Source organism: Hyaena hyaena, unplaced genomic scaffold (assembly GCF_003009895.1).
Source record: "Hyaena hyaena isolate Hyena2069 unplaced genomic scaffold, ASM300989v1 scaffold_137, whole genome shotgun sequence".
Taxonomy (NCBI): Eukaryota; Metazoa; Chordata; class Mammalia; order Carnivora; family Hyaenidae; genus Hyaena; species Hyaena hyaena.
This window is the reverse complement of record NW_024080769.1, coordinates 2,836,854-2,855,159: the sequence shown is the minus strand read 5'-3', so window position 1 is coordinate 2,855,159 and position 18,306 is coordinate 2,836,854. Positions and strand designations below refer to the sequence as shown.

The window sequence follows — 18,306 nt, the reverse complement described above, 5'->3', positions numbered from 1 at the left end:
TCCCCTCCCCCCCTTCCTTTCTACTGCTTCATCAAGAAAGTGTCCCTTAGCTCTTTTTCCAAGCCACCGAGTTTGAATTGATCTTTGCTGCTAGTAAGAGGTGGGGAGGTGCTTTCTGGTTCCTGCTAAAGTTACCTGACAGCGGAAGGTGTGCATCTGATAATTATAACTCTAGTGTTTCCAAGGCCTGAGCGATTTAGCTAAGAGCAGTAATCCTGATCTTATCAGGAGGGTTTTGTAGCCCAACAGTGTTACTTATAACAATATCTGTTTTACTTCCTGGGGCTTCAATCTCCTTTTAGGATTCTCCTGTAATCCTGCCCATTACCCCCTTGTGCATGTCTCATTACCTCCTGGAACCAGTTAAAACTGGTGGGAGGGCAAATATGTTTTTCTTTTCTTTCTACCAAGATCTGGGAATTGGGCTTTTAACATTCCAGCACCATCAACCTAGCCAGCAGTAGAGCAGTCACAGTGAGGCATAGGTGACACCTGTAGAGCATCGTCTAGCCAATGAAAAGGTAGTTTGTGGGTTGCTTATTTTAAAAAAATAACAATAGTAACAACAGCAATAGTCAGCCCAAGTACTTTAGTTACATTTTATATTACAAAGCAATTAAATAGTATCCATGAGTTTGAGATCAGCCCCTTTGAAGTCCAGTTATTTTCCTAATGACTACTTTGACATTCAGACCCCAGGAGTTTGCCAGATCCTTGACCTTGGGGTTCAGAATCTATTAGATTACAGAGAGTAAACAGAAAGGAAACACATTACAGTTCTGTGTCTTTAGAGAACATTCAAGAATCTTGTAAAAGTTGTCTAAAGTATGTATGAAGGACAGGATGATTGCTTGGAGGTTTTGGAATATGGGAAGCCCAAATGAAGAGTTGGTAACTTAGCCTCCGCACTTTAAACCTGAAGGAAAGGGTTAACTCTTGCCTTGGGGAGGAGTGAGGAATGGGAACTAAAATTGCTTTGGACATCTGAGCTGTGCTTTAATAAGATATTCCAGGTGGTCAAGGAGTAATCCCAAAATAGCCTAGATACTTAATTGCTTTTAAAGTCAGGCACTCCTGTCTCTGGGGAGGTACAGCTCTAAGGAATGTAGTGCTGGCTCCTAAGATCTTGGAGGCGTGGTCTGGTTGGGCTTTTTTTTTTTTTTTTTTTTTTTAATACCTTCCAAATCCCAGTAAAAAGAAAGCCCCTAGGTAGCCTTCTTGGGTCAGGAAACACTGGTTGAATTTCTCCCTCTCTCCTCACGGGAAGCTTGCCACTGTCAGCTGCCATAACCTGGCTTGTTCCAGGGTTGTGGAATATTCTCTCGCTTCTCTCTCCCCTCCCCCTCCTCTTTCATTCTCTCACACTCATACCACCACCACCAGAGACAGTGGTCTATTCCTGTTTGATGCCTTGCCCAACATCTCTCCATTTCCATCAGAACATACCTTTCTCACGAAAAGGTTCACATTCATTCTCTTTCCCTTTCGTCCCCTTCATCCAGATCCAGTTAATTCTCTGACGTGGCTACTTTTAAGACCGTCTTTTCTCCTTGGTCCTGCTGTCCCCTACCCTCCAGTGCTGGCTTTCCCTCTCAAATCTTCCATGCATTTTACAAAAGTAGTATATCTGCATTGCAAATCGTTACTGCCGGCGGAGGGATATTTTGTTACATGAAGAGTCATACTGCCCCCTTACTAGAATGGCTAACTATTGTGGAGGTGTCAGTTCACTGACTATTCTATAATTTCAGTGCAATCCAGATTTTCTTCGTTGGGGACAAGGGAGAAGGGGGAGAGCAAGTGGTGGGTCTTGCTTGACACATCATTCAAGTTAATCTAGAAAAATAGGCAATTGTTTTTTTAATAATCTCTCCATCTCCCTCTGAAATCTCTCCATGATCTCAACCCGATTTGCTGTCTACACACATTTGTAGGTTTCTTTTTTTCCCAACCAAAGTGGGTCATTAAAATCTTCTAAAACACTGGTTTAATCATTTATTTTTCTGCTCAGAAAACATCCACTGCCTCCCTCCTGTTCACAGTTCAGAGTTTAAATTTCCTCCTGGTATTCAAGGCATTTCACAGCCCGTTCCCACCTCAGCTATTCAGACTTGAATCCTCCCTGCCAAAACATGCCTTGTTTATCCCCCCACTCTGTGCTCATTTACACTGTAAATCTCCCCTCCACCCATTCTTCCAGGCCGGCTTTATCTCCGCTCCACCTCTGAGGCACCCTCCTTTCTTCTACCTCCTGGGCACTTTGACTTGCTCTGTTAAATGGTGTGTGTGTCCAGCTTGTTTTTCCAACTCCATGGTAAAAATCCCATCTGGGAGAATCACTTTTGGGAGGGTAGGGGTATTCTCAGCTGCTGGCACAATGCTGTCCCCGGGGCGGGTTCTCGGGAAATCAGTGTTGAATGAGTTTGTCATAGGGTCTTTGCTGCTCACAACAGAAAGGGTCCCCAGAGGCCCTCTCATCCAGCCCTGTCCCATGTTGGATTCCACAGTGTGACGTCCCAGACAGATGGCCATCCGGGGACAGGAAGCTGCCCACCTCCTGAGAAGGCCCCCTCCATTACTGGGCAGTTCTGATTGCTAGAGAAGTCCTTCTTCTGTCGACCTGAAATTGTCATCCCTGTAATTTCTGCCCCTTAACTCTAGTTCTGCTCTCTGGGGCTTTAGGGAAAAAAGGAAAAGAAAAAACACCACCACCTTGCAAGACAGCCTTTTAGATTTTCAAGGAGTGGATACATTTCCCCTCTGTCTTCTGGATCTTCCAGGGTTGGAGCGTTAGAGAAGCACCATTTTAATTCTTTTTTTTTTTTTTTTTAATGCTTTATTTCTAGGAGAGAGAGAGAGAGAGACAGCGTGAGCAGGGGAGGGTCAGAGGGAGAGGGAGTCACAGACTCTGAAACAGGCTCCAGGCTCTGAGCTGGCAGTCAGCACAGAGCCCGACGCGGGGCTCGAACCCACAAACCACGAGATCATGACCTAAGCGAAAGTCGGACGCTTAACCGACTAAGCCACCCAGGCGCCCCGCACCGTTTTAATTCTGAGGAGCAGTCAGGTTAGACTTTGATTCATTATTGTTTCAAGGCCTTTTATGTGCACATCTCGGTGCTAGGTGCCGCATTCTGCTGGCCCTCTCAGAGGCTAACCTGCTTCTCTCCGTCTCTCCTTCCCCTGGCATCCTGTCCCCTGGGGGAAGACGGGGCCCATCCTACCCAGGATGTTCTATTTTGGAGGTAGTGGTGAAAGGTTAGCAGTTCTTACCCCAGTCCCCCCAGGTAAGTCCCCCAGGCAGGTGACGCCTGGTAGGCTGCACTTCCAGGTGAATCCAGGGAGATGAACCAGAGGATAAAAGGGCCGTTACTTGGCCTTGTAGGCATTCTGTGGCCAGAGGATTTTCTTCTTCTCCTCCTCCCTCTCTCCTTTCCTGATGTCATACCCAGAACACTCTCTGCTGTTTCTTCCACCCACAAGGCAGGACAGCGTAACCAAGAGAGCCAGACCTGCATTTGCATGCTGGCGCTGCCACTGGGAACTCTCAGACCCTAGGCCACTTGAGCAGCTTGCTCTTCGAGCTGCTCTTTTCCCATCTCTAAATTAACCACCCCTACATCATACTCTTCAGTGAGAAAATGCTGGTTACGCTCCTGGCCCAGTCCTTGCCCAAGCGTTAGTGTTCTGCTCCCCTTACTCCTTCCTCCAGCCTTCTTCCACTTCCATTTTTGAGGGATTTAAAGGCATGATACTGAGCTTCCCTGGGGAAAGTTAGCTGAATGTGGATATAGCAGCCACAGCTAGCCTTGGATGGGTATTTGGGAACAAACTGCCAGTTTCCTGTGAGCTCCTGGTGAGATCAAAGCTGTTAAGAGAAGCCTGAAGTAGGAGAGGCTGGGAAGGTTGTAAATGGCAGTTAAGTGACCATTGGCTACTGCCTGTGGCCCTCACAGTAACAGAGCCAGGTCCCCTGGCCCATAGACTGGCATGCCTTGCATGCCGCAGCCTTTTAACTGAAATGCTTTTCTCGGGGACCCCCCTGAACTGTGGAGCTAGCTCCTTTTGGATGTGTGTTCCCCACACTTACCTCTGCCACGCCTCCACTCTCCTCCCTGCCCTGCTCAGCCTCTAAGAAAGAAATCATTGCTGGGCTTCCAGCAGTCACACCCATAGCCTGGTGAGAGGCCCAGAAACCTGCACATCAACTTGAAGTGAGCGATGTTTTATAGTAGTTGATCAGAATACTGAAGACTGTGGCCCTCCCCATGAGAGGATGAGAGGAGAACAGAGGAGTTGTGGGGTTCGAGATCCCATGGGGGAGCCCATTCCTGCCTTTCAGTAAACGTGCCCATGCTTTCTCAGTATTGGAGGCTGGGGGATACGCTGATGGGATGCGCACAGACTCTGGGGGACACGCACAGATTGGGGCTGTAGGCGGGGCACAGGTAACCAGCACGCCTGGTGATAGCCCAGAGGAGAAAGGCATCAGTTCTGCCTGGTGGACAGAAGCAAGAGTCTTCGTGGAGGAAACAGCATTCCGGCTAGACTGCGAAGGGCAGGCAGGGCCAGAAGTACTCTTACTTCAACCAGAAAACCTTGTGAAGCAGGGTTTAACTGCCCCAACATCAAGAGAGACATGTCATGTAAAGAGAGCGGACATTTCCTTATTAGCTGCAACTGAGTATTTTAGATTAAGTGATGGCCCATCCCAGCCTTAGACAAAAGAAAACACCTCCACTCCTGGGCAACTCTTCCCCTGTGTTTTCTTTCTTTCTTTCTTTCTTTCTTTCTTTCTTTCTTTTTTTAATGTTTATTTATTTATTGAGAGATCACTGCATGCACATGCTTGCACATGAGTGAGCAGAGGAGGGACAGAGAGAGAATCCCTAGCAGGCTCCCTGCTATCAGTGTCGAGCCGACATGGGACTCTCTCCTACAAACCGTGAGATCATGAACTTAGCCAAAACCAAGAGTTGGACCCTTAACCAACTGAGCCACCCTTCCTGTTCCCTTCCTGTGTTTTCTTTAAATCATAACTAAACTTCCTATCTGTGGAATGGGTCAGATGGTAACTTCGCCCAAAGAGTTGAGTGCCCTCTTTCTGTCTCGTTCTGGCAAATGTCCTGTCTTCTGTGATCACTGAGCTAGGGATGTTCCAGGCTAAAATCCTGTAGCTAAGCAGATTTGTAAGTGTTTCATATTTAGCAAGCCCTAGCTAGTGCGGGGCCTGACCCTCCCACCGCTCAGGTTCTGATGTCTAGTTTGAGCAGAGCTGGAGAAAGCCAAGGGGTCATGACAGCCCCCAGGCTCCACCCTCCAAGGCCTTCTCCTCTGTTCTTGAGCTGAGCTCTCTCACACTTGGGTGTTTATTTTCACACATAGTCACACGGTGGTTGTACTGGTGTGCTTGTTTTTACACTCCTCTCCTGCTGTGGAAAGCCCTGTCTGAATTTTAGGTTGTGGATTCTGTCCTTCTCACCCAGCTGAGTGTTAAATAGTTTCTGAGTGCGCATTCGGAGTGCCTGGAAGTTATTGTAATTAGCAAAAAACTGTGTTTTCATCTCTCTTGGTGACTGATAGAGAAAGAATCCTCCTGTGAACAGAATCAGCTTCAGATCTCTAGCCGGAGAGTTGGGAATTGAGCTGCCACAGTAAACAGCTGACATAACAGAAGCGGCAATGATCCCCCATTAAATGTCTTGCAGCCGATAGGGGCTCCGGGGATAATTGACTTTCCAGCAGGAATTACTGGCTCAAACAAAATCACCGGGCATTAGGGCAACCTACTGCATCTTTTGAAAGGGGGACTGTAACTCTGTCTGGTTTTGCTGACCTGACAGGCATAATTCATCTTGATTATTCATTGTACTGGTTGCCACCAGATGATACCAGATTTCTGTTGACTGTAATTACAATGTGGGGGTGAATCTTAGCTTTTTTTCTTTTTCTTTTTTTTAAAATAGTGTTTCTCCCACTTGGTTATTGGCCTCCCTGAGCTGAGGAGCTATAGGGAGATCTCTAACAATGTCTGCCTGGGGAGATGATGAGTGCACAGTCAGATAGCATTTACTGAGCACTTCCTTACACACATCTCTTGTGAGATAAGCGGGGAAACAATTTGGTGTAGCCTGTTTCATTTCAGCTGACAGAGTGTCACTTCTTGGTTATACTTACCTCACTATGTACTAAATTGCTGCTATCAGGAAGCGGGCCTACATCTCCGAGCCCTCTTTGAGTAGGGGAGGCAAAGTATGGTCCCAAAATATAACTGAATAATACCTCCTGCATTCAGGCAAGCTTGATTAGAGGGGAAGATAGGAAAGAAGGGAATTAGACCAGGCTTTTATGTTATTGACAAAGTTTTACAGTGAGATCCCTATGCAGTCCAAAGAATGTCCTCCCAGGAAACCTCTGCCCCTCATCCCCAGAAGTCCCTCCCCAACCATTTCCACACCCCAGTGCTCACGCATGCACCTGTAGCCCTGGGGGAGCGATGAGAGAGTGACAGGCCTGCTGCATCTAGCCCCATCCACTGGGTCCTCCACTGACCAGTGTAGACTTCTACCATGACATTTCATGTTCCCCACTAGCAGAGGGCCTTTTTGACTCTTCTGTGCAGTATGTGTGTATATTTTTTGAAGGGGTGCCTAATTGATTCAAATAGCCAGTTAATGCCTTTTTTTAATTTTATTTTTTTAATGCTTTTTATTTATTTTTTTAATTTTTTTTAATGTTTTATTTATTTCTAGGAGAGAGAGAGAGAGAGACAGCATGAGCAGGGGAGGGTCAGAGAGAGAGAGAGAGAGAGAGAGTCACAGACTCTGAAACAGGCTCCAGGCTCTGAGCTGGCAGTCAGCACAGAGCCCGACACGGGGCTCGAACCCACGAACCGCGAGATCATGACCTGAGCGAAAGTCGGACGCTTAACCGACTAAGCCACCCGGGCGCCCCTAATGCTTTTTTTTTGAGAGAGAGAGAGAGAGAGACAGCATGAGCAGGGGAGGGTCAGAGAGAGAGGGAGTCACAGACTCTGAAACAGGCTCCAGGCTCTGAGCTGGCAGTCAGCACAGAGCCCGACACGGGGCTCGAACCCACGAACCGCGAGATCATGACCTGAGCGAAAGTCGGACGCTTAACCGACTAAGCCACCCGGGCGCCCCTAATGCTTTTTTTTTGAGAGAGAGAGAGAGAGAGACAGCATGAGCAGGGGAGGGTCAGAGAGAGAGGGAGATACAGGCTCCTGTATACAGGAGATACTCTCTCTGAGAGAATCCGAAGACAGGCTCCAGGCTCTGAGCTAGCTGTCAGTACAGAGCCCGACGTGGGGCTCCAAACCACGAACTGTTGAGATCATGATCTGAGCTGAAGTCGGGCGCTTAACCAACTGAGCCATCCAGGTGCCCCAGTTGATGCCTTTTAGCAATGATTATAGTTCGTCAGGCATTCTCTGGGGCCCACTAAGTGCTGGCATTGTGCTCTGTGCTGGGTCTACAAAGATGGATGAAAAACTTCTTTCAAGGAGCTTATGATATGGTGAGGATGATGGATAATTCCAAAATATGTTAAAGTCTAAGCTCAAAATGTACAGAGATTTCTTTCAGAGTACTTAGTGCAGCTGGGGGTGAAGGGAAGGCTTCCCCCAGAATGTGTTGCCTAATCTAAGGAGTAAGACTTACCCAACTGAATAAAGGCAGGAAGCGGGTTCCAAGAACATAAACAAAGGCATATTTGCCATTTCCTCTTAATTGGCTGAATGGTGTTGGTTTAACCTAATCAATTAAATTAGGATTAGGTTTTCATTATTTCTCTAATAGAAATGAATTTCATCCTGGGGGCACAGTCTGTATACCTCGGGAATAACGTCAAGCTCTCAAGGCTGTCATATCACTTGGGAGCTCTGGTCACTAGACTTCCAGCTTCTAGTGGTGAGGCTTAGTGGAGAGACCAGAACTGCAGGGCCTGCTCTCTGTGATCATTTATCCTCCACTGAGAGCGGTCATGTAGCTTTACAACATACTGTGTAGTGGACAGACATGCCGTAAAATCACACAAACATGTATGCCGTACAGAACCTGAGGAAAAGTGGCACATCTCAGAGCGATGGCTTCTGGAGGACCAGCTAGGGGTGCACAGGTTCTCAGAAAGTTGGGCCTTTGTGTCCTCCTCTTCCAGGATTATCAAGGATAAGTAACACCCACCCTCCTCCCTCCAGCTGAACCGGATTCTTCCCCCTGACTCCCTCTTACTTTGGAACCATAACTGAAAGCAAGAGAACAAGATCTCCCTGTAAGAGCTTCAGAGGCCATTACCTGAGCAGTCTCGTACAGTCTGAGCCAAGATAGCACAACTGCTGAGGGTCTTCGTCTTCGCTCCAAAAGATTGCCTAGTCCTCTGTCACTGTCTCCTATTCCCTTCTGAACTCTGTGCTTTGTTCTCCTTTAGAATGGTGGTTTGGCCTGGAGTGATGATGCGGACGGAGGCCGGGGAAGAGAGATCTCTCGAGATTTTGCCAAGGTCTGTAACGTCTCCTTTGTGGTAATGAATGGGGCCGCACTGCAGTGGGTTGTTAAATCTGATCCCCAAGGAATAAGGACAGGAATGGCCCGTGGATCACATTTGTGGTCCTACAGATAGATGGTTGTGTGTCTCTGGTGGAAGACTTCCTGCATTAGACGGAATTTTTCATTGTGTTTTTTTCTGGGGGACCGGGATTGCAGCTGTATGAACTGGATGGTGACCCGGAAAGGAAAGAGTTCCTGGATGACCTCTTCGTCTTTATGCAGAAGAGGGGTGAGTGTGCAGTCTCTTCAGTTTTTCAGCTCAGTGAATATTCATTGAGCGTTTACTGTGTATGTCGCCATTCTCCCTGCAGAGGGCCAGCATCTTAGCCCGGGACGGCAAGAGGCACTTACTCCTGAGTGGTTCCGGCCCTCACAGAGTAGTTGACAGCCAAATCAGAGAGGGCGGAGAGGGCCTTGGCAGAAGAGAAATGGAATGGTCAATCCAGATTTGGTCCTGCCTTATTTTTGTTGCTCCCTTCTGATTAACTGGCCTCTCTGGTGTTATTTCAAATTCACACGTACTTTCTCTTAGCCGTATAGCAGCTTTGGACATCGCTTAAACCAGGTTTCTTCTTGGCATACCTAGTCCTGCAGAGAGTGAGAAGGCCAGTAAAAGACTAGAAGTCCCTCAGAATTTGTTGAGAGGATCTGAAATGATCCGTGAAAAGGAAAAGGCTAACTCTTTTTTTCTTATCCATTGCCTCTGGGTTTTGCACCCCCTGGCTTGGTCTGGGGCACTCTGTGTGGGCGCCCGCTTTATAATGCATCTTCTCACTTCTCTGTCCTTCTCTCCTTCTCACCTCCACCCCCCACTCCAAACATCTCCACTTTGGACCCTGGCGGGACTGAGTCTTGAGCCAAGTGACTCAACTTCCTGGCTTTATATCCTGTCACAGCAATGGGTTCACCAGCCAAGTCAGGAAGCATTGCCAGAAAGCCAGCCTCTCTAGAAGGTCCTCAGCAACCTGTGTAGCTCTACCTTCATCACCCTCAGGACATAACAGAGCTGTTCCCACCAGCCTCTTGCCTGGGACCCTGCCTGTGTCTAATTGTGTGTCTCTCGGTTTCTGTGTCCACTCCTTTATGGAGACCCGGGAATGAAATCTTCCTCTTTATCTTAGGCTGAGCTATAATGGCAGCCCCCAGCAGGTACTATTCTGTGTTTCTCTCCCTCTTCCCCCTGGCCCCTGGCACACCCATCCCTCTCTCTCTCTCCCTTCCTCTTCCTCTACCTTCTAAAGCCTCACTGCTGTCCTAGTAGCGTGCATGTTACTGCTGGTTTGCCTACAAAGGTAATCGGAAGTTTTGCGTCTCTGTGTCCTCCCATCCCCAAGCCTCTCGGAGCCGTCCAGGCAGCCCACGGTTTCCTCCTCCAGCTGCTATCTGGAGCTGCATGTGCCAGTGCAAAACAAGACTATAATCCCCGAAGATAATGTGACTGGCAGCAGTGAAACTCCCTGGTTGCCCTGAGAGCGAAAAATCCACTTAATACTTCGGTCTCCCTTCCAATTACCTTTTAATTATTTACAAGCTTCACAAGCCCAGCTGGTGCAAACCCAGGAGCTGAGCTTGTCTCAGAGGGGCTGCCGCAGCGATATAGATTTTAATCAGCAGTGTGGCTCCCCTGTTTTCTTTTCCGCTTTATTGTCTCCCTTCCTAGAATGATTTTTAAAGGAGAACGGAAGTGAGATCAGCCCAGCCAAGAGTGAGTGTCGGAAATTATTTGTGTACTACTGTGCGTCCCCACTAGATTCGGAGCTCCTTGAGGACAGCCACTCCGTCATTTCTTTGTGTCCCTGGTGCTCACACAGGCCAAGGCAGGGAGGTGCTCGAGATATGTTTGCCGGGCGAGCAGTCCTGACTCGGTTTTCCAAACTCAGCTGCCCCCACAGGAAGGCCAAGCTGCCCCGCGCTGGATAGCCAGCCCATAATTGGAAGTCAGCAGCAGAAAGCAGCATGTGCCGGGAAGCCCAGACTGCCATCTAGGCTGTTTGTGAGCAACCCCGAAGCAGGAGTGAGTGACTCCCTTTGATCGTGTCAGTTTATGGGTATTCAGGCTAGCAGATCTTTTTCTGTCCTCAGCACTTAAGGTAGGTATTTCACTGTTTGCCGGCATCACCCATAGAAAGGAAACAGTGGAGTCCATTTTGCTTCTTGTTAGTTCCCCAAATACAAGGTTTCTCAGCCTTAGCATATTTACTTCGGGGACTGGACAGTCCTTTGTCGTCGGGGCACCCCCTCCCTCTTAGTCGTGATAACCAAAAACATCTCTAGATATTCTAAGTGTCCCCTAGGGAAGAAAAGCACCCCCTGCCCTCCCCATTGAGAACCACCACTAGAAGGATGGGCAAGAGGGTGAAGTTGTAAAATTTCCTTTGCAGAGAAACTCTTTATGGAAATCATCTTCCCTCCACTCAGGCCACCCTGCCTGAGGGTGGCGGGGGCCTGTGCCAAGCATTATCACAAGCACCCCTCCTGTGGCCAAGTGTCTAAGGAATGGGTGTTGGGCCCCTGTCCGCCCCTCCCCCGGATTGGAGGTGACAGGTGGAAGACCCACACAGGCAGAGGCAAAGCATGCTGTCACCCGTGGGCCAGGCACAGCCTGGAGACCCCTTCCTTGTCTGTGGCCTGGGTGAATCAGCTGGCTCTGGACCAAAGAGCAGTGTCTGGCCAAGAAGTTAGCACTGTGATCTGTGGACACAGAACATGGAGCGTGTCACCAGAGCTGGGCCTTCAGGGAGCTTGCCGTGCCAAGCAGTGGGTGCTGGGGGTAGAGAGGGGAGCACGAGGCGCGGCGACAGCGTGGACGTTGTTCCCTCTAAACTCGTTGCGCTCTCCTCTCTGGAGCACTAGCATCTGCTAGTAAACTAGATTGTTTGGCCCAGGACCACTGGGAGCAGATCACGGTTTTACTCATGTGAGGCTTGCTGTCTTTGCTCTTCACACAGTGGTGAGACCAAGGGCCCCTAGACATTTGTGACCGATTCGTCACTCCCAAATCAGAGTGTCTGGGGCACTCAGGAGCCAGATATTGTTAGCTGGGTTGGAGGAAAAGCCTCGAAGGCCTCGGCAGCAGGCCGACGACTTTTCCTCCAGAGCTAATGGGAAGGACACACATAGATTTCACAAGAGCCACTGAAAGCGGCCTGAGTCTGAAAGGCTTGGTGCCTCCCACCTGGGCTGTGAGAGGGGCCAGGGGGGCTTTGACACCGCGGGCTGCACCGCAGGGGATGTGGACGGGGCCCCAAGGGAGGCAGCAACTGCAGCTGCAGGTGATAAAACGGCTGTCCTGTCCGGCGGGAGAGGGTCTGCGCCGCAACCGCTGCTTTGTGCCGTGTCTCCTTTGCCTGGATCGGCCACAACAGATGGGCCTTTCAGCTCCAGGCACCTTGGTTTCTGGGCCAGACCAGGGGGACTTGCACCCTGGTGACCCCTGGTGCATCGGAGCAAGCTACCCTAGGAGGAGCTTGAGAAGAGGCCAAGGCAGCGCCCCTTGTCGGACTCGCTGCCTCCTGCCTGCCTTGGGAAAGGGCCACTGCAGCCCCTCGGCAGGCACATGGCAGGGGACAGAGCTGGAGGCGCAGTGCAGAGCGGGGCTCGGGTCTCCCTGGTCTCCGAGGTCTCCAGCAAAGCATTCTCCTGGGGGCCGCCCTTTCCTTACGTGCAAACTGTGAGAGTTCAATTAGAGTAAATCTGGAAGTTTCTTCCAAGTTCTGTGTTTTGTATTATGTCCATGATTGTATCTTTTGAGCTACCAACAACAGATGAGTCGCCCTCAGTGACCAAAAAGATAGCACTTTTCTATCAAAACAGTGGTGTAAAAACAATAGTAAGGGGACGCCTGGGTGGCTCAGTCGGTTAAGCTTCCGACTTCAGCCCAGGTCATGATCTCATGGTTTCTGAGTTTGAGCCCTGAGTCAGGCTCTGTGCTGACAGCTCAGAGCCTGAAGCCTGCTTTGGATTCTGTGTCTCCCTGTCTCTCTCTGTCCCTCCCCAGTTCATGCTCTGTCTCTATCTATCAAAAATAAATGTAAAAAAAAAAGGTATTAAAAAAAAAAAACTATACTGAGGAGCCCAAGACCAAGTGCTTCTCCTCTTTCCATGCCTAAGCCAAATTGAATTAAACAAGTTGCTTTTGATCCTGCACCCCGCCCATGTTTCTCTGGAAAGACTGGTTAGATTTCAGAGTTCTGACACCCCTTCTTGCTTACCTTTTGCTGTGTGCACACGCACATGCATGTCTCTGTAGAAAATACACATGTATTTCTTTGCAAAAAATAAAGCTAACCCGTTGTAAATAAAATCCTCTGGCTAATTGAACTGACTGTGGGTGGTTTCTGAGAGTTCATTCCACGATAGATTTTCCGGGGGGGGACGTCTAGGTAGGCCGAAGGGGGACTAATTTGAAAGTCTGATAAGCAAGGGCTTATAAACAATTTCATTCTTCAAGATTCTCTAGGTGGTAAAATAGAAAGAAATACATCATCAAAGAGGAGGAAGAGGATGATTTTGCTGTTATTTTTATTATCCTGTGTATTTTATAGAACCCTTTCAACCCATTTTCTGATTTGCTGCTCCCCACAGCTCCAGCTCTGAGGGGTAGAGAGAGCAAAGGTTTCCAGGTTAAGTGACTTGCCTAAGGCCACAGAGCCGACCTGCACATGTCCCCTAACTCCCAGGCCAGTGCTCTTTCCCTCTCCTGCAGCGCCTTTGAGAAAGGGCCCCTCGTGCCAGCGGCTCCATCACTTCCTGTTCAGGCGGTGGGCGGGCTTTGTCTCCTTCAGCCTTCTGAGCCCCACAGAGCATGCTGGTCTGCCTCTGCGGGTCAGCGTGTGGTAGGGTCTGACAGCGTCTAGCTGATGAACATGGGGGTAGGACTGCTCGTGTGAGAGAGGTCTCAGGGCAAGGCCTGCCTCTCAGGGAAGGGCAGATGTGACAATTCACAGTAGCACAGAAGTTGCCATCTGTCAAGGCAGGATGGAGGTGGGAGGGGCACAGGAGATGGAAGCTCTAACACGTCTTCTGAACACCCAGAGCACCCACGGACAAGGCTCTCCTCTCTCTGCCCTAGCTGGGCACACCAGGTGACTGAACTGCTTAGTCACGTAGAGAACAAGCTTTGTCAAGACCTCACCCAGAGAACTGCCCTCCTCCCCCGACTAGTTCTGTTCAAGGCTGCAAACTGACCTTGGTTTTCCCAGATGGATTGTTGAATCTGTTTTTGATGTGTATATACAAAGAATTTACTGTGGGAAAAGGGCTTGGTCTGCCTCAAAGTGCGATTTGAGTGTTTTTCCTTCTGTTGTGTGCTTATCTATCCATCTCAGGCAAGGAAATGTTCATGACATATATCGCTCTGCCTTTTGGTAGAAGCAGTTTCTCATATATTCTTTGTATCTTGCAGTTAATGGTCTATGCCATGAACACTCTTCCTGATAGACTAGAATACGTGTCTGTCAGATGAAACAGGCTTTGGGGCTTCATTTTCTAATTTTAGCCCCAAATGAAAGTCTAAAATGCAAATATTTATCTTCTGATTGGCCTTTGTCTGAGGCCAAATCTTTTTTTCTCTCCAGGTGTTCCAACTACTATGAATATACTTAGTTTTTTTTCCTTTTTTTCCACTTAAAATAGTCATTTAATATCCTATATCTACTCAGCTATCCCTAATAACAGGAAGGGATCCTGGTTTTTGGAAGGCATGATTAATTTGCAGAGCCCAGTTTTGTCATTAAATTCAGCCTTTTCTCCTTCAAATCTTTTACTGATACTTCTAGCACTTGGTAAAATTGAGTTGATAGTTTGCCCTTCTTTGTTCCAAGTGAGCTAATCTTTAGTACCTCATAAAAGGGTGGTGTAGGAATAGTCTAAAGCAAGGATTTGGTCCATTTACATGGTGAGATCTACTGAGTATTGAGAAGCCAGCGGCCTGGATTGGCAATGGAAGACAGTCATGAACTGCCTAGGCCGAAAGGTCCTTGAGTTGTTGTGCCTTTCCTCAGGCAGCCTCCCACCCCCCTCTCTCGGAGACACCAGCTAGGTCTGTCAGCAGCAGCAGTCAGGGAAAGCAGAGACCTGTGATCCACCTCCTTCTAAGTCCTTGGCCAACTTTTCTAAACATAGTTTTTAAGGAAAGAGACAGCACGGCCCTTAGAACTTCAACTAAAGCAATTAGTCTTGAGCTAGAGTATCAAAGAGGGTGAGGAGTTTGGGGTGCCTGGGTGGCTCAGTCAGCTAAGTGTCCCAAGTCTTGATTTTGGCCCCGGGTCATGATCTCACGGTTCTCAAGTTTGAGCCCTGCATCAGGCTCTGGGCTGATAGTGTGTGGAGCCTGCTTGGAATATTCTCTCCTCTCTCCCTCTCCCTCTCTCCCTTCCTCCCTTTCTCCCTCCTCCTCCCCACTTTGGCCCTCCCCTGCTCATATGTGTGTACTCTCTCTTAAATTTTTTGTTTAAAAAGATGAGGAGTTTAACAGTCTCTCAGGTTGTGGTGCCTCCAGTACTCCCGTGCATTGCTGCTGGGCATATAAATGGGCATAACCACTCTGGAAGTTTATTGGGTGGTGTTTAGTATAGCTAAGCGTATGCCGGCCCTGTTACCCGGCAGTTCTGCTTGCAGGTGTATTCCCAAAGCAGTGAATGTTGTGTTCACTGAAAGACAGCTCAAGAATATTCAGAGCACAGGGCGCCTGGGTGGCTTAGTCGGTTAAGCATCCAACTTTGGCTCAGAGGGTCGTGATCTCACAGTCTGTGGGTTCGAGCCCCACGTTGGGCTCTGTGCTGACAGCCCAGAGCTTGGAGCCTGCTTGGGATTCTGTGTCACCCTCTCTCTCTGCCCCTTCCCCGCTCGCTCTCTGTCTCTCAAATACAATAAAGACACTAAAAAAAAAATAAAAAATAAATATTCAGAGCAGTATCATGCATTAGAGCCCAAAACTGGAAAGAACCCACTGACCCACTGCCCCATCAGTATAGAGCGGACAGGTAGGTAAATGGTGCCAACTTTGGATAGCGGAATACTGCACAGCAGTAAAAAGGAACAGACTGCTCTACACACTGGAGGGTTCTCACAGACCTAATGTTGAGCAAAAGAAGCCAGACACCAAAGAGTAATGTTACATGACTACACGTATGTAAAGTTCAAGCAAACCATCTGTGGTGATACATGTCAGGATAATGGCTACCTCCTGGGAGAGAAGAGGTGGGGAATGCATATTGATTGGGAAGGGGCATGAGAATTTTCTGGGGTGCTAGAAATGTTCTGTATTTAGATCTGAGAAATGATTACAGGGGTGTACACAGAAGTAAAACCAGTGAGCCGCGTGCTTAAGATTAGTGGCCTGTTGTGTGTGTCTACTGGGACCACTCAGTGGGAAACCAGAGGTGGAGAGCTTAAGGATACTTGTCAGTCCAGCATTGGGGTGTTTGCGCATCTTGCCTCTGCTCTGCTCTGTGGGACAGTCAGCTACACGCTGCACTGCACGCTGCCAGACACTGCTGCCCAGTTTCCTGGCGTGAGGTATTTTCTACATAAACAAGTTGGGAGAAAAATCACCCGTCATTTCTTTGCCTGTTCCTGGGTGGCGGGACCAGAGCAGGGCGAGAATGAATATGCAGAAGAATGGGCAGGAAGCCCGTCCGTCTGCCTGTGCACATTCCCCACTTAACACGGGTCTTCATTCTTTTAGGCTCTCTTGGGACCGCCCGGCTCTCTTGACAGGCAATGGAAATGATTAATGATCATTTTCAAAGCCAGGAAAAAGCAGTGAGGGTCCTTGGCAGGGCCACGTCCTGGGTCCTGGGCCCTTACCCCTGATCAGTGGGCAGGAGGGCAGCCATGTGACTGACTGGGGTCCTTGCCCCCGACTGTGCCTCGTCTTCATTGGAACAGGCTCGTTTTCTGTGGTGGGATGGAATTCCCTTCTCCTGTCTCTGTCTCCAGTGCCCAAGGAGGCCATCTCCTCCTTCTGCCTCACCCCTACCCCTTATCCCTGTGTCCACAGTCTTAGTGGCAGGAAGGGGAGCAGAGTACCAGGGAGCAGCTTTTGTTTGGCTCCATGTGGATACAAGTTCCCAGTGACAGCTCTGGCCTTGCTAGTGCCGGTGCCCAGCGGCGTTCCCACCACCCAAGGGTTAAAGCCCAGGGAGCCCCACAGCCTCGCTGGGTCCCTGGCCCTCATAAAAGCCTTTTCTACATAGTCCCTTGGGCTGCCTCGGGCTCCCTGGCTGAAATCTGATATGGGCCCTCTTTGTTGGAACTGTCAGTCTCCTTTATTGAGGAGGGAACTGGAGACCAGCGGCATTTCTTGGGGTACAGATAAGGCCCTGGATTCCTGTCAGAGGGAGCATGATTAATTACCCTCAATCCTAGCTCCTGCTTTGATAGCAGTGACTGACAGTACACAGGCTTCCCCATCAGGTGCTCACGCCCCCTTGGGGAGGCCTGCTGGGGGCGGAGATTCAGCCTCCTGCAGGGCCAAGGCTAGTGACCCACAGAACGCTCTATAGCAAAGATTGTTTGCCTCCTTCCTGGTTCTCTGCAGGTTGCTTTTGCTTTTATTGTAGACAGAGATCTGTTACCTTCCAGGTGAAGAGCCTCCTTAGAGGAAGATACAATCCAGCCCAGACTGCAGGCCAGAGACACCCCCTTCCCTGCAAGGTTGGGGAAAGAGCATATGGACCTAGTCCTTAGCCACACAGGGTCCTTCGTAGGACAAGTTCCTAAACCATCCACCTCAAGGTCACTTGGCAACATTTCATAATTCAGGCAAGCTCCTAAAACCAACTCACCCTCCCTTCGGCAGTAATCACAGCAATCCGTTTTTGTTGTAAGTTTTTATTCATAGACTCATAGAACTGAAAGTCACCTAGCCCAAATTCCTTATTTCACAGATGGAGAGACTTAGACCCAAGTATGTCAGTCTCTCGTCCCCATTCCCCAGTAGGATGTATTTATGGGTTCTCTTTCTTGTTCAGAAGGTGGACTCCACCAAAAGGCCTCCCCCTCCCCCTTCATAGCTGAGCCTCCCTGAGGCAAGGGAGATGGCTGTGGGCCCTTGAAGCACAGAGCAGACTGCAGAGACAGACCAGTCTGAGGATCCTTTTTCTCCCGTTGGTCTCGAAGCCAGGGCAGGTTTTGTGTATGGATTGTCTGGACAATGTGAGAAATCCGTACCGTCATCTGGAGCTATCGCTCATGGTAGCCTCTGTTTTGTTTCCGACAGTATCGGGGCACCTCCTGCCCTGGGAGCTATTTTTGGTGGTTTCACAGAGAGCCAGACTCCGGGAAGAAAGCACCCTGTCCCCTTATCCACTCATCTCTGCACCAGGGTGCCAGTGGAGCCCAGACCTGTGGTTTCTCCCCAGAGGTGCTGGAAAGAGGCCACATTTTGGTTAGATTTACGGCCTATGACTTCAGATGCCACTATGCCCCTTTCTTGCCGTCTCTGTTTCCTCTGCCCTGAGCAGTTCTCAGCCACATGCAGTCACTCTGTGTGACTATCAGAAGGCGAACTTTTCATGAAATTTCTGCATCTGTAACATTGTCGTCTCTCAAAGAAGCCATGTCAGATGGCTAGACAGTCCAGTGACTACCCGAGAGTAGCCTCCAGAGGTGGTGTGAGTGACCCCTACGAACCTCTCGTGGTTCATAGCCACACCTCCTCTTCAAACAAAATCAGCGTAAACGGCTTGGTTGCTTTCTGTTCTCCTGGCTTGCCTCCGTGAATGACCATGTCCAACAG

General features: G+C 49.2%; 1 protein-coding gene across 2 annotated transcripts in view; it reads left to right on the top strand.

The window, feature by feature from the left end:
- Positions 1–18,306, top strand: part of ARID3B (AT-rich interaction domain 3B) — a 57,140-nt gene that overhangs the window by 28,130 nt on the left and 10,704 nt on the right. For both annotated transcript variants that reach the window (XM_039238181.1, XM_039238180.1), the window contains exons 3-4: positions 8,446–8,517; positions 8,721–8,793. In XM_039238181.1, the coding sequence (XP_039094112.1) occupies positions 8,446–8,517; positions 8,721–8,793 (145 nt within the window). The remainder of the gene's footprint in view (positions 1–8,445; positions 8,518–8,720; positions 8,794–18,306) is intronic.